General features: G+C 40.5%; 1 protein-coding gene across 1 annotated transcript in view; it reads left to right on the top strand.

Moving 5' to 3' along the window:
* The window catches only part of LOC119415226 (piezo-type mechanosensitive ion channel component 2), a 127,924-nt gene that overhangs the window by 49,099 nt on the left and 62,422 nt on the right, over positions 1-16,403 (top strand). The window contains exons 7-11 of the mRNA XM_037682385.1: positions 1,132-1,345; positions 7,190-7,364; positions 14,891-14,998; positions 15,472-15,507; positions 16,058-16,175. Coding sequence (XP_037538313.1) covers positions 1,132-1,345; positions 7,190-7,364; positions 14,891-14,998; positions 15,472-15,507; positions 16,058-16,175 — 651 coding nt within the window. The remainder of the gene's footprint in view (positions 1-1,131; positions 1,346-7,189; positions 7,365-14,890; positions 14,999-15,471; positions 15,508-16,057; positions 16,176-16,403) is intronic.

Raw genomic sequence — 16,403 nt, 5'->3', positions numbered from 1 at the left:
CATACATTACATTACATACATACATTACATACATACAAACATTACATTACATACATACATTACATTACATACAAACATTACATTACATACATACATACATTACATACATACATACATTACATACGTACATTACTTTACATACATACATACATTACATTACATACATACATTACATACATACAAACATTACATTACATACATACATACATTACATTACATTACGTACATACATTACATTACGTACATACATTACATTACGTACATACATTACATTACATACATACATACATACATTACATTACATTACATTACATTACATTACATTACATACATTACATTACATACATACATTACATTACATACATACATACATACATACATACATTACATTACATTACATTACATACATACCCGCTTCTTCCTTTCTGGGTTGCAGGGGTCACTGGTGCCCGTGTCCAGCCATCACTGTGTGAGAGACGGAGGACACCCTGGGCATGTCCAAGTCCATCACAGGGCCACATAGAGACAAACAAGACAACCATTCAGTCTCTCACTCACACCTAGAGACAATTTAGAGTTACCAATCAGCCTAACATGCATGTTTTTGGTCTGTGGGAGGAAACCGTAGTACCCAGAGAAAACCCACACATGCACGGAGAGAACATGCAAACCACCCAGAAAGGTCCTCAGCTGGGATTTGAGCCCATGACCTTCTCGCTAAGAGGTGGCAGCTCTACTACCTGAGCCACCGTGCTGCCCCTGGTCACATACTCTGTAAAGTAAAAAAACAAACAAAAAACTGAAGGCGAGGGGAGAAAATCCTCTTTTTTTTTAATGTTCCATCCTCATTTTCTGTGAACCAGTAGCGTCTGCCGTGTTGCCTACACTTTGGATGAAATCTCCCAAACGTTATCTTTATTTTGATATGAAGATTGTTTTGACAGTTTGTAATGGCTGACAAACGGTTTTATCTGAGCGTGGTATTGTCAAGCAGGGACTTCATGGAAATCTCTTGGAGTTTAACAAATTAAAAGAAAAACACAGGATTAAAGTACAAGTTGGTGGTTTGATTGAACGTCACTCTTCTGTTCACTCATTTCCTTTTCTTTTTCTTTACTCCTGTTTCTGCAGGGATCATGCTGCCCTCGCTGACTTCTTTTGTTTACTTCTCCATCTTCCTGTTCCTGTGCACCTGGTGGTCCCTCTGCCGGACCTTCAACACGCTCATCTTCAGCTGCATGTGCGTCCTCATGGCCATCTTCAGCGCCGGACACCTGGTGGTCCTCTACCTGTACCAGTTCCAGTTCTTCCAGGAGTCCATCCCACCACAGGACAGCTACATCAGGTCAGACACCAGGACGTCGTCCCCAGAAACAGTCCAATTACTAAAATGTCAAAACCTGGTCAGGTCAGCCATCTTTACTGCGTCTCCATCGGGGCGAGTTTGTTTAAACGGTAACAAATATTTACTTTTGTTACAAACAAGAAGGTAAATCAGGGATGAGGGGAGACAAACCCAGCTGGAGTGAAGGCGTTTGGCCATCGATGAGAGACGCCGAGGTTTTATGCTCTCCGGTAGAACCGTCGTGTTTTATTATGCATGAGCGAGGACACTCTGAGCTTCCTGTGGTCCGAGCGGTGAGACTCTGTGGTTGGAGCGAAGCCGCGCTGTTGTAAACACAGAACGGTAAAGAAAAGAGTTGAAACTCAAACACAATGAATGATTTTCTCTCAGCCACAGGACTCGTTTAGATTGGGTCAGCATGACTGTTTTAGTAGAGTCAGGTTTTCTGTAAACTTCAGGTCTGACTCACTTTGAGCTCCTTATTTATTTATTTTTGCAAACACAGATGAATCCTATTAATGTGTTGTTAATGTTGTTCTGAAATTTTACTCTTTTAAATGTGGAAAATTAAAAATACATGACGTAGTGTCACAAAAAGAAACAACAGCTAATATTAAGCTACAGCATTATCTATATTTAAATAACAATAATTTAATGCTGATTATCATAAAATCTAACTTTTTCAAAAACTTTTTTCAGATTATTGTGATTATTTTTGGCTGGGGTTTCATTTCATGACGTGGAGAAAAAATATGCATGTTTAGGATCTCAGTTTCATAATCATATACATGTAAAAGCATGTTTTTTGATTTCAGGAGATATGTATATACAGTAAAAATCATAATAATATGTAAATGACCATTTATTGAATGTTTTTTGTGACAAATAACCTTTTTTTATGCAAAAATCATCAACTTTCTGCTCTATAGGCAGATGAAAATTCTAATGAATAAAAATGACAAATACTCAAACATCCATCCATTCATCCATCCTCTACCACTTATTCATAGTCGTGTCACCAAGGCAACAGGTCCAGGAGACAAACCCAGACCTCCCTCTCACCAGTGACACTTTCCTGCTCCTACTTGGGGGACTCAAAGACGTTCCCAGGCCAGAGAAGATACATGCCCTCCAGCGACTTCTTAGTCTTCCCCGGGGCCTCCTACAAATGGGACGTGCCCAGAAAACCTCTAAAGGGAGGCGTTCAGGAGTCATCCTAATCAGATGCCCGAACCACCTCAACTGACTCCTTTTGATGCGGAGGAGCAGCGGTTCTACTCCGAGCTCCCCCCGGATGACGGAGCTCCTCACCCAGTCTCTAAGGCTGAGCTCGGTCACCCTACGAAGGAAGCTCATTTCAGCTGCTTGTATCCGTGATCTCGTTCTTGTGGTCGTGATCCAAACCTCATGACCATAGGTGAGGGTTAGGACAGAGAAAGTAAATTGAGAACTTTGCCTTTCAACTCAGCTCTCTCGTCACCACGACAGACCAAAGCAACGCCCTCATTACTGAGGATGAGGCTTTTAATCTGTCGATCCATCTCCCGCTCCATCCTTCCATCACTCATGAACAAGACACCCAGAAACTTGAACTCCTCCACCTGAGGCAAAGTCTCTCCTCTGACTTGGGATTTCCCAAGAAGATACAAATTTGTTTATTTTAAACAAGTAAAAAAAACTACAGTAGTTTATATCAGTTAAAGTTCAAACTGTTTACTGCTGCTTGACCTGCTGCATATAAAAACACAAGATACTGATAAAAAGTTAAATGCATAACTTTTTATGGACATAAACTTAAGGAGCGTTTTTAACAGCTCAACTGCCAATAATAATAAAAAATTTAGAGTTAAGAACGGTGCTAAATTATGACTCGCATATTAAAAAAAAAACTACAAATATAGTTTAAATTGTAAGCTGTAAATTAAAAACTTCACAAACTGCAAATACATCACCCAAGTTTCACAAAACTTTTCTTTTTCTTCTGCGTTATGAAGAAGCTAAATTAAAATACAATTTATCTAATTTGCAACAATAATGATAATATTAATGACGTGTCTTTCCAACATTGTTTCTTTGCAGCTGTGTCACAGGAGCGGCTGTCTTTTTGCCCTTGGCGTTGCAGTTTTATTGATTTCTCTCTTTTTCATTTGAAAGCTGTGCTGCTGTGTGTCAGGAATCCAGCTATTTACAGCAATAAATGGCTGAAACCTCCTGGAGCGAGGCCCACGTCCTCGCCATCCCTCAGCTGCCTCCGACAGCAGATGAGGAGGTCTTTAGACGTGTCATTAGCTGGAATGGACTCCTCAAATTATCTGTAAAGACAGAAATAGTGAGGATTTTTACACCAAGCAAGCTGGACTGGAAGTTCATCTTTTTTATGGTGACGTCTTTGTTTTAAAATCTAGTTAGCTTTGAATGAAAACACAGATTTTCTGAGAGAATAAACTCCATTCGGTGTTGCTGATGATTAATTATCATCTGTGTGGTCATGTTTTTTGCTCAGGTGTCAGAAAACAGATCTAACGCTTCCGTGATGGGTTCAGCAACAACGCAGTGACGTTTTCTGGCAGAAAGCGTAACGCACTTCTTTTGAACGTGTTCAAATGATGGAGCTCTGCGTCTCTGTGGACGTTAGCAGGACATTCTGGAGACTCCTTCATAAATGCTGTTTGCTAACAAGCTGCCAGCAACTGCAGCCCATTGAGACATTTCCTCAGATGTATAGAAAATATGTTCAGCAGCTTCTTTTTCCTTATTTGGCTTCCCAGATATGGATGATACTGAGTACTTTTACCATTTTGGACATAAAATGTATTTCTCTAAAAAGTTTTTGAAGCTACTCTGCACTTAAAGGAGTCAGTAGAGGTGGTTCGAGCATCTGATTAGGACGTCTCTCTTTGGAGGCTTTCCAGGCTCGTCTCACTGGGAAGAGACTCCTCCAAGGCAGAACCAGAACTTGCTGGAGGGATTATATACTCTCTGGCCTGGGAACGCCTCTGGGTCCCCAAAGGAGGACCTGGAGAGCGTCACTGGGGAGAGGCAGGTCTGGGTTTCTCTCCTGGACCTGTTGCCTCCACGACCGGTCTTTGAATAAGTGGTAGAAGATGGAAATGCTTTTTTTTTTTTCAGGTTAGAAAGAACTCATACTGACATTAAAAATATTTTCTTTAAAGAGGTGCTTGTCGTCAGGTCTTTAAACAGAAGACTTAAAAAAAAATTCAGATAGAAGATATCGATTTGTATGCTTTTATTTTTCTTATTTGGTCGCCTTTTGCTCAAATGGGCCAACTCCTCACACATTCATGTTGACTTTCCACCGCACTGAGGTGTTTCTGTCCGCTGCAGTGTTTTTCCTCACCTCTGCCACCGTTTCCTCCACACACACCTTCAGGCAGTCGGGGCCAAATCCTCAGGACATAAATACGTGCAGCCCCTCCGTAGGTCAGCAGCGGCTGCTCTGTCCCTGTTGACTGTGGCTCGGCCTCGCTCTGGGTCTGGTGCTGAGTGAGGCCGCTGAGAGGCCTGGCTTCCACTCTACTTCCTGCCTCTCGCCTCACAATGAAAGTCCCCGGTCCCGTGACCGCACCGGTTGCCCCAAGCTTTAAGACGAAACTCTTCAGGAAGCGTGCCGGGCTCAAGAGGGCCGTCGCTCCTCCACATGGCAGAAAGGAGTCGTCTCAGGAGACTTCTAAATCCGAGTGTTAGTCACACATACGTCCTGAGCAGATGGACAAAGTTCTGCTCAGGAAAGGAGAGAATCAGGCCACATCCTTTGTTGGACAAACAAACCCCTGCCCTCGATGCATTGTTCACATTCCAAGGTCAAAAGACTTTCCTAAGTGTCAAAATAGAGATTTCTCATTTATTTTCAAACAGAATTAAACAGTTCTCACTGAGTAAAACTGCAAAGGCTGAGAAATATAACTTAACCTAGAAATATAATTATGATGATGTAGCAAAACAAACAAACCAACACAAAACATTTTATCTGGGGGTTATGTTACAGACACTCCCGTGATAGGTGAAAAATCCACAAAGAAGGGGCATTATATTTATTTTAGTATTTATATATATATTGGAAGTCTTTATAAACCCTTGCCACGTTCTTGCAATGTTTTTAATGTTCTAAACTCTCTAAACGCTCTAAAAGAGCACAGTGAAAGAGAGCAGACAGACTGTTGCTACGGTTACTGAGACAGTCCCAGGGGCGGACTGGCCATTGGGATCACCAGGACTTTTCCCGGTGGCCTGGCCCGCTCAGCCTCAGAAAAATAAAGGAGAGGACCCCTCGGCGATTACTGAGCGGGCCAGGCCACTGGGAAATGTCCCGTTGCTCCTGATGTCCAGTCAGCCCCTCTTCATAATGCTCTGGTTGGTTGCCTTCTATTAACCAGCCAATCGTGTGTCTTGTACAATCTTACGTTGAAAACCCACGTAAGATGAGTTCTCGAAAGTCGAACTGCGAAGTATCGAGGGACTACTGTATTTGCAGCTTGCGAGAAGCAGTATTTATTAAAACAAACAAATAAGGTTTTTCATGGGCTCTGTGACAGAAACTTGATACTGAAGAGATTGCTGAAGTATTTTAGTTTGTTTGCTTTTAACAGTATGGCAAAAGTGTAGCATTTGTGCCAAACAGCCACAATTTATTAATTACTGAAGTCCTTTCATCTCGTTACTCTTCAGGAGTCTACAGAATAAACTGTCACCTAATAAAACTGACCTCAGATTTTACTTGTGAATAAAGAAGCAAAACTAAACAAACATCATCATGTAAGCCCGACAAGAAAATATGGAACAGAAACAATCTTTTTCTTAAACTGAACCGTTTTCCATCGCATTAAAAATGCACCGACCAATTAACACAGTGAGGCAGGAGTTTTCTGTTTATTTTGTAATCTTTTGTGTTTATTGTTTGGTTTATTTACCGCCCATCTTCACCTGTTCCTCGTTACCATTAAACCAGCTGTCTCCGATCTCATCGGCCCCGACCTTCACCTCACCTGCAGTCTGGCATTGTGGAGACTCTGACCAAGTCTAGGTCTCCTCCACATCTCCTTGTGTTTTTGTTAGTTTGTGTTGTTTGCTGCCATGCCAGCTTTTTGTGTGTTTTTTGTTCCATTAAATATTTAAGTTTTATTCAGTCTCTCCATGTTTGAGCTGCGCTCTTGGCTCCCTTCAAACCACAGAGATGCCCGAGGGAGGGCGGTTCCAAAATTTCTCGAAACATTTTCAAGTGTTCTCAGTTTTAGACTCACACTCGTGTCGCAGGAACGTTGAATGCGTTAGGCAAATTTGATATTCAAATTTTCTTTAAAACTAGTCACCGAGTCGTCACAAGTCGTCTGGAGCTCGTCTCAGTTCAGTCACTGAGACAGAAAGAGAGAAACATTTGTCACGACTTTGCGAGGTGACTTCTGAAAACAAACTGTGATTGGCTGGAGAGGAGTTGAAATTGCAATTAATTGGAGATGTGATGGGGACATAATTAAAAAAACGTTATAACTAAATTACAACAAATAAATGTGCACATCATTTGCAGGAATGCTGTGATTTATTTGCTGTTACGCAAAAGTGCCTTTAAGTACCAATTCAGTGTTATTTTAATGTCAATATCAATTTATTTATATAGCACATAAAAACAATAAAAGCTGACCAAAGTGCTTTACAATTCTGCGCTCTTTAATTCATCAGGTAAACTGTTCCACTATATGGCAGCAGCAACTGCAAATTTTTAAGAGAATTCAAATATTTGCATTAATAAAATGCGTGTTTGTAGAAAATCTTGAACTGAATAAAACAAATTGTCTTTTGCTTCAACGCCCGCCTGTTTTGTCTCTGCAGAGTTTTTGGCATCTCCCCCATCGTTCAGACCAACTGCTCCTACACGTGGAAGCTCATTGTGAGCCCGGAGCGTAAGTGGTACCACTTTGTCAACCCCATCATGCTGCTGATCCTCTATTACACCCTGGCCACACTCATCCGCCTCTGGCTGCAGGAGCCCATCGACCAGCTGATGGTGAGCACAGCAGACCGAACACGAGAACTCCTTTTTAGTTCACCGGGTCGGGATATTTTTAGTTTAGAACATCAGTTCAGTATTATGTTCAGGTTTGAACGTGCTCATTGGTGATCTTTTAGATCATATTTACAGTATTTTACATAACAAAAATGAGACAAACAAACCAGCATTTTTTAAGTAAGCTGGGGTTTTTATTTGTTACATCACACACAGAACAGACAGAAGTTGATGAAGAAGGAGTACGCCGTTCGGTTCATTGTCCTAATTTATGTAATGTGTTGTCATTCAGTTGTCACTTCCTGATTTCAAACTCCCCATTAACACCCACTCCCTGGCCACCCTTGTAAATGCAGGAAACAATTAGGCGAGGGCAAGACGGAGGAAGAGCCAGCTGATCGTATTATACGCAGCTTAATAATGACAGCGGATTATCGCCTCCTGCAAAACGGCACGTGATTTAACAATTTGTCCAACTGTTTAACTCCAGTTTGCTGTGAGAAACCAGAACAGACGCTACAAATGACACCTTCAGAGCAGCCTCAGAGTAAACCACAGACCGTGAGCTGAATTAAACAGACGGACAGGTGGCTTTTTAAGAAGAGAAGCCTGAGGATTCCACCGTTAGAGGGTGATGCATTATCTGAGACATCGTTGGTCTAAGAAGTAGCAGGAAAAACTCATTGTGACACTTTGTTAAGGGGTGACATTGTTTTGCAGTAGGGCTGCACAGCAACTACCATATTTTCCGCCATACACGTCGCACCGCCGTATAAGTCACATCAGTCCAAATATGTCTAATAAAGTGGAAAAAAAACATAAATAAGTCGCTTCGCCGTATTATGCGTCACCGCTGACAACCTGGAAATGTCGGCCGGTGTTGTGCCAAAAATCGATTGGCTGCCAAATGGCATCCGCAGGAGCATGCACGGGAGAACTTTAACAAGAATTTAACAAGATTACCACTTAAAAACAATTATTTGTTTGCTCGACATTATAGTAAAGGTGTGTCTCAGTTGAACTTTTACTTAATAAATGCACTTCAATGGTCAAATCAGCTGCATTTCGCCGGGGCGTTACAGTGAAAAGAAGCTGATTTGACGGTTGCTCCAGGCACGATCACAGAGCTGGACGAAGGTGTCAAGCTATGGCAAGCCGATTGTGTCATTTATAGCTACTTTTTACCTATTACATGACACAACGGCATGCCATACTACTCGAGTGCCATCTAGCGGCTGAAAATGGTAGTGTTCAATATTTTCAATGTCGGAATGAATGAAAACGGTCATTTCTCAGCCAAAAATTGGTTTATAAATATGGGAAAAAAAACATAAATAAGTTGCTTTGGTGTATAAGTCGCAGGGCATGTAAATCATGCAAAAAACTGTGACTTATAGGCTGGAAAATACAGTAAACAGTTGAGCATCTATTGCAGTAATGTCCAGTCCTGGTTCTCGAGGGCCACTATGCTGCATGTTTTCCTTGTTTCCCTGAACTTCAGCAACACATTCATTCAAATCAGGTGTGTCAAGTCAGAGAAACGTCTAAAACATGCAAGATTGTGACCCTCGAGGACGAGGGGCCTCATGTACAAAGACGCTCGGATCTTCTACTGAAACATGGCGTACACTTAATTCAAGAAAGCAGTGTACGCACAAATAAACCCATGTGTATGAAACTGTGCGTACGCATGAATCGAAGAAGACTTCCTTCTTAAATCCCAATCGACGTGGAATTGAGCGCACATGAGGGAATACCCGACTCCTCCCTTGATGCCCCTCCATTTAAACATGCCTCATACCTGAGGAATCTCCTCTGCACTATCTTAAAGCATGTCCACACATGGGAACAAGAGGAACTTCACAGAATGTGAGTTGCAGATGCTTCTAAATGAGGTTGAGTCTCGTAGAAACATCCCGTTTGGCACGCTGTCCCCTGGCATTAGCTCCAAGAGCAATATGAGTGAGTGGGACAATGTGTACGAAGCTGTAAATGGTCAGAGCAGCGCACACCTGCAGAAATTAAGAAAAGATGGTCAGACATATTAGTACGTTTAAATTAATTTATTCACCAAGAAACCTCTCATCCCACGTCGTACCAGCGTGTGTAGTCTGTTCCAACCATGCTGTTCGTTAGAATGAACAAATCATGTGTTGAACCATGCCACCTCGCCACAATGTTGGGTAGTTGCTTTTGCACATCACATATAATTTGCACATTGGCTGAATGAAAATTCTTCCTGTTAACATAAGTTTCTTCATCCTGTGATGGTGCTTTTATAGCAATGTGTGGGCAGTCGATGTCTCCGATTATGTTCGGAAAACCATCTGTCACTGCAGATTGTGCTTTAATGTTGGCCTGTTCATCTGCATCGTAGGGAATTTGATATATCTGGATGTCATACGGCTAATTCCATCCCACACAGCTGGCATGGCTCGGCTCAGGGTCGACTGGCACAGTCCTAATCGGTCTGCCGGCTCCCTCTGGAATGCCCCTGTTGCTAAGAACTCCACTGTGGTCGGCAGCTGTATGTGCACAGACAGCGCACGGCTCCGCGCTGTGTCACACTCCAAGCACAGTTCTCTAAACTAAACTAAACTAAACGTCTGAGTCAGTTGTCATCGTGGGCCAGAAAATCCTCTCTTTCTCTAAATACACGCTCTCTTCATATTGCGCCATTTGCTTTATCCTCTAATAAGGCTGAATCCGTTGTTGTTAAAGGTATTTTCGGCACCGCTTTGTGCATGTTTTTATATCCACTCATCTAATTTCATACATGTAGATGTATTAATTGTTAATCATGTGTATCCGGTGTGTACAATAACAGTTGTCACATCTTTAACAGTTACCCAGTATCCAAGTGCCGGACCAACATCCATAGAAACGTCCAAACGCCAGCCATGAAGTTGGCGTGGGGCTGCGCACAGTTCCACGGACATTTCATTCTTGACACATCTGGAGTTTTGCATGAAAAATGGGCGTACGCCACATTTTTGTGCGTGCGCACCTTCTTGTACATGAGGAATTCTGCACAGTATCTTAAACATTTACCAGTATCTCAATATCAGTGTGCAGATGGAACCCTGTTCTCAAACCGTTCACAGCCGGCACATGGTGAGGGTTGTCGGTGCTGATGGTTGTAACATTTTGTACATTAATGTTACAATTACATGTTTTAATATGGTTCTGCAGCCCTATACCTATTTATACAAACCTAAAACTACAATTGTGTATTTAGTTTACTGTCCAGATCAAATCTGGAATACAGTAGTCCCTCGTTTATCTCGGTGGATCCGTACCCTGAAGCCCCGCAATAAGTGAAAAACAACGAAGTAGGAATAGTATTATAAGTAGTAAGTAGTAGTTTATATATATATATATATATATATATATATATATATATATATATATATGGCGTTTTAAACCCTTCCCACACTCTTGCAATATTCTAAATATTGTTTCTAAACACTTTAAAAGAGCACAGAATGTCATGATTTCAGCTCCCTGCCTCCTCTGCTCTTTGCCACCTGCAAGCGCTCTTGGCCACGCCCATTTCTCCACTCTGCACGAGAACAGCTGATCAGCTGCAGCAGGAAGTTTATCTTGCAGTGTGGGCTGCACAAAGGTGAAATGTATTTTAAATGTTAAAAAATTCCATGCCGATCGTGCAGTTCATCCATCACTCAGCCATTTGTGTGTCATGTCCAGTCTTATTTTGAAAAACCTCGATAGAGCGAGTCCGCGATAAACAAACCGTGAAGTAACGAGGGACTACTGTAAATCTGAAGACATCTGCAATAAAAACGCAATGTAGGTTTGATAAGTGGTCACAAAGTCAAGGTTTGTTTCCACAGCTGTAAAAGCGTTAAAATAAGTATACAGTACATTTAATATAAATACTTTCTAAATCAGCAATAAATCCGAACTACAGCAAAAAACATATTTATCATGTAAACTAAAATGTCAAACATTTCCTACTCAAGCAGGTCTAAGCCTGTGTCTAAAAATTGTTTTTATCTTTGATTTAAGATAAGACGTCTGAGCAGCTTTAATGTAAATGTCCTCTAACTTGGAGGTATATTAACAATATAAATAATTGCATTTGTGTTAAAAGGATGTAAAACGTATCACTTGTGGGAAAGAACTGATAAACATCAGTCAGTTCCTCAGCTTTATGTTTGTTTTAGCTTCGCAGCTGATTGACGTGATTCATAATTCTTGGTCTCGCTTCACAATAAACGTTTTGTAAAAAGTATCTTTTAGCTGATTTTTATGTTTTGGGATTTTACATTTAACAACAAAGGGACCTGTTTAGAAAGAACAAAATAAAACTTAAAGGAAATAAAGTTTTAAACCAAATCATCTTTAAATTTATGAAGCAAATAAAATTTATGCTAAACATCTGAAATATTTGACCAACTTGTATAAATGATAAAGAAACATGTCAACGTCATTTATAACTTGTCTCAAAATGGGCAAAGTGCGTTTTTTTAACTGGTTTTTAAACTTTTTCTGCGACCAAAAGCAGAAATTTATATTCCTTCTGTTGGTTAAAGAACACAGATATCACTAATCAGCCAATTAAACAGGCAAATAATGACATAAACAACCTCAATGATTATTCTACTGTTTGTTTGTAGTTACTGATTTTATCTCATTTAGCATTCATGATGAAAATATCCTGTCAGCAAAAGTATTTAGTATTTCAGGTCTCTCTTGTAAATGAGTCCCCGAGGCTTAATGGCATTAACCTGTATAAATAAAGTTGAATGAATGGATTTGAACTCAGCTTTACGGCTGCTGATCATCTCAAAATTTTACTCCAAATCTGTGCTCTTGGACTGAAAGTGCATTTTTCATAAGATAAGATGATTCAAGAAAATGTGATAAATTACGATAAAATACGCTGTCATCGTATGCTCCGTCTGCAGCAGAAGGTTTTGCTAGTACGTGAAAAAAAAAATCCTCACTGCTGAAACGACTGCCGGGTGAAATTTTATGTAACGTTGTCACTTTCAAAAAATCAACTTCAGTTTTCCTTCAGCTCTGAGCTGGAGGCTCAGCTCCTCCATCTTGTAATGGAGTTATAGATCAGTGTTTTTATAGAGGGGTCAATACTTCCCTTCAAATCTGCAGGGCTGTATGCATTATTGATCCCTGCAGGAAAATACACGTGTGTGTGTGTTTACCTACTCTCACACTTTAGATTAGAGGCTAATAATAAAATGTGATTGGTGCCTAAATCAGCAGCTGACGGGTTTGTTCAAGGGTAGAGATGTCAGGTTATGATGGAGCTCGTCTCCGCAGAAACAACGAGGAAGAGCGGACGTCCTGCTGCCACTTCAGTCTCTTTAATGCTGGACTCGGAGGTCATCGAGTGCAAACAAAATAGAAACACAAAACAGTGATTTTACTTAAAAAATAAAAAGGAAAGTGATGTTAGACTAGACTTTTTGTCATTTTCTCCCTCTGAAGTAAGAATGGTGAGCACATTTTAAAAGATTGAGTATAAATATAGTAACAAGAACAGCATAAATCAAAACAGCCAAAAGAGGAAAAGGCAGAAGCCGATGTAGTTTAATCCCATGTCAAAATATGAAAATCACTCAAAACAGGAAAAAACAATTTTCGCATAAATATCCCTTGATATTTAATATAATCCACATTTATACTGATTTTAAAACATTTTTACCAAAATACAGATTTTTTTATTTATTTATGTTTTAGCTGATGCGTAATTCCACTCCCAGAACAGAAATTATGGATTGAGTTTTTAATTTAGTTAAATTGTCAGGGTTCACCAAAATTAAAACTAATGGGACAATTTGTTTCTCTTAGAAAGTATTTAAAACGTCAAATATTTACAAACTACTTGCAGAGTATAAAGCAGCTCGTGGAACAGAAACCTGTTAAAAAGTTGCATTCCCTTGGAGGATTGCATATCGCCCGCTGCTCTGTTTTAAACAAACTTTGTTAATGCTAAGAGTATATGGTGGAGCTAGCTTTCAGCTACTACATCACCAAGATTTAGCTCAGTATCTGTAAAACTGACTGAGCTGTAGCCATTTTTGTGTTTGCTGAAGTTAACATGGCGGCCATCTTGAATCAGATCAACTCCATTGAGATCTTTTTAATTCCTTCAAAATGTTTTCTTTTATATCTGCTCCAGCTGTTGGCTCCATTTTTATTGTCTTAAGCTATTTTTAGCATTTAACTACCATTCTTCCACTTTTAGCTTTTAGCTAGCTATTTGTTACCTTTAGCTTTTAGCTAGCATTTTGATTCTTTAATGTAGCTTTTTTCTACTTTTAGTTTTAGTTACCATTTTGTTAATTTTATTCTCTTGCTAGCTTCTGATACTTTTAGCTAGTCTTTTGCCACTTTAACTTTTAACAACTATTTTGCCAATGTTAGCTTTTAGTTTCAGACATTTTCAATTAAACTCAGAAAAGCTACCGTGAACGGACAAAAATCAACCTGGATGTTGAGGAAATTGTATTTCTTTATGAAGAACTTTTATATTCAGTAAGATATAAATGAAGTTATTATTAATCTGAAAGATGAGATTACAAAAGGATCTCACCAGGTACAGATTTAAAGTATTTATTAAAAAATAAATAAATCACATTTTAATGTGGGCCGGATAGAGTATTTAATATTTTTTGATCACCCATCGCAGAGCTAAGAGGGGAATTCAAAATATCTTTCGTCCATCTGTCTTGTGAGTTTTTGGCTCCATCTAGACATAAGAAAGGTCACCAGCGAAAATTGGGTTGCCTCGTCAAAATCCAAGATGGCTGACATCATATATGTATGTTGATTACACCAGTCATTTGAGAAAACTATTCTTTCTAGTTTTTATATCGTTTAAGAGTAGCTTCCTCAAATGATCGTAGTGACTGGTGGGGTTGCTGAAGATTAATCTATGGTGGTCAAGGCCACCATTGGCCACCCCCTGGCTCCACCGTTGTACCTGTTGGTGGATAGAACTTCTCCTTCCTTTGCTCCCTCGCTGTTCTTCTACACAGTGGAACTCCTAACCGCTTCAATATCTTGCACCAAAAACATTAAGGGTCACTTGCATTCCTTGTTCAATTCCATTCCGGAAAAACACTCATGTCAAAAACTACAAACATTCACTATTCAAACGACGAAGGACATCGGCATACCGCTTGTTTTTATTTAGTATTATTAACTTTTATTTAACAAGTCAAATCCCATTGAGATCACAGATCTCTTATACAAGAGAGGCCTGGGCCTGAAGGCACACAAGCACGAGAAGAACATGCAAACTCCACACAGAAAAACCCCAGGTCCAACCAGGGATTGAACCCAGGACCGTCTTGCTGTGAGGCAACAGTGCTAACCACTGAGCCATTGTGCTGCCAAGCCCAAATTTAAAACCCAAAGGCTTTGACAGGATGAGGTTACTCTCAATAGCGTCGCCAACAATTGGTGTCACAACAGTGGGCCGAGCCCAGAGGTCAGAGCGGAACGGCAAACTGTTTTTTTCTGTGTTTTTTCAGGACGACAAGGACGACGACATGTGCGAGGAAGACGAGCAGAGTGGAAACCGAGCCAACAGGAAGAGGCAGATGTGGTGGGAAGCCCGCCAAGGCACGGACGAGAAAAATGTACGCCAGCAGGAGTAACTCGCGCATGAGCGGCGCTCATCGATTATCGGACACTTGAAGCAACCGTCCTGCATGTCGTCTGAATTAATACTTGTAGCAGCTGCTCTTGGCTGCCGACAAAGCAAATAACCTATTTCTTTTTTTGCCAGAGTTGCCTGGAAAATTTTTATTCTGTTTAGCTATGAATCAAAAAATGAGAAAAATGAAACAAACTATTAATATTTTAGTAGTAAAGGAGGTAAACTGGAGCTTTTTGACTCGTCCCTGGAGTTATAAACACACTTGTCGCTCCCACACACACCTTGTTACAGAAAAGTGTGCGTCTAGCAGCCACCCTTATTGTGCAGAAACAGAAGTCTGGTTTCTCTTTTAGCACTGTTGGGCTTTCGTTCCTGCTTATCAGTGTCTGTAACAGAACCAGGACGCCTCGTGGATAACACAACTCGCCTCGTATGCTCTTTTTCTTCTCCTAGCTCCTCTCCACGCAGGACGGCATCAGTACAACCGAGGTGCGGCTGCTCTGGCTGTGTTTTTACATCTCCTCCTCTTCCGTCCCTTCACTTTGTTATCTTTCTGCAAGAAAACAAGAACTGCTTTTCAGACTGCATCCTCGTGCACAGCACAAGGCTACAGCTAATCTGATGAAAGGTTCTGCAAAATAGTAAATCTACGTTGTGATATAAGAGACGTGGAACGAAATCTGCAGCTTTTCTAATTAATTCCAGGGTCTCTTTCCTTAAAGTGTAAGCCATTTCCATTTTTAAAAGCGGAGACAAATCTAAGTGATATAATTGGTTAAAAATAACATGCAGTGTGAAAAGTAGCAAAAGAAACCCTTCCAATGCCCCGCAAAGTCAAAACATCGTACCTAACGGACAATTTAAATGAACAAAAGTGAAAATAACATTTATAAAAATCTGGTTAGGATGATAATTTTAGTTGTTTATGTTTTTGCCTTTGCAGGGCAGAGTGTTGTAGAGGTAATCCCTTAAAAAAAAAAAAAAAAAAAATGTGTTCAGTACTATGAAAAGTTCCCTAAAGTTTTCTGATGCTCTGCAGGCGCTGCCCACCGCCAACGGGACGTCCTTTGACTTCATCACCACTGAGAACGGGCCGGTCTGCCTGGACCTGTACTCCACCCCCCAGTATAAACTGGACAAGCCCAATGACGACATAGGTGAGCGTCTCACCAGCTGCCATATCGTTTTAGAGATAACCTGAAAACAAACTGAAGGATAATGGAGCCATTACCATGCCAGAGTTGAGCTCAGTATTTGTAAAACTGACAGAAATGTTATTTTAGTGTTCGCTCAGTTCGATCAGGCTGGGGTGGACTCTGAAGCGATTGCTTTTCTGAGACACAAAGTTTGTTTTCTCAGTCATCCAGGTATATAACAACAAAAAA

Source organism: Nematolebias whitei, chromosome 9 (genome assembly GCF_014905685.2).
Source record: "Nematolebias whitei isolate Nwh7 chromosome 9, NemWhi1, whole genome shotgun sequence".
Lineage (NCBI taxonomy): Eukaryota > Metazoa > Chordata > Actinopteri > Cyprinodontiformes > Rivulidae > Nematolebias > Nematolebias whitei.
The sequence above is the reverse complement of the archived record's forward strand: the minus strand, read 5'-3'. Positions and strand labels throughout refer to the sequence as shown.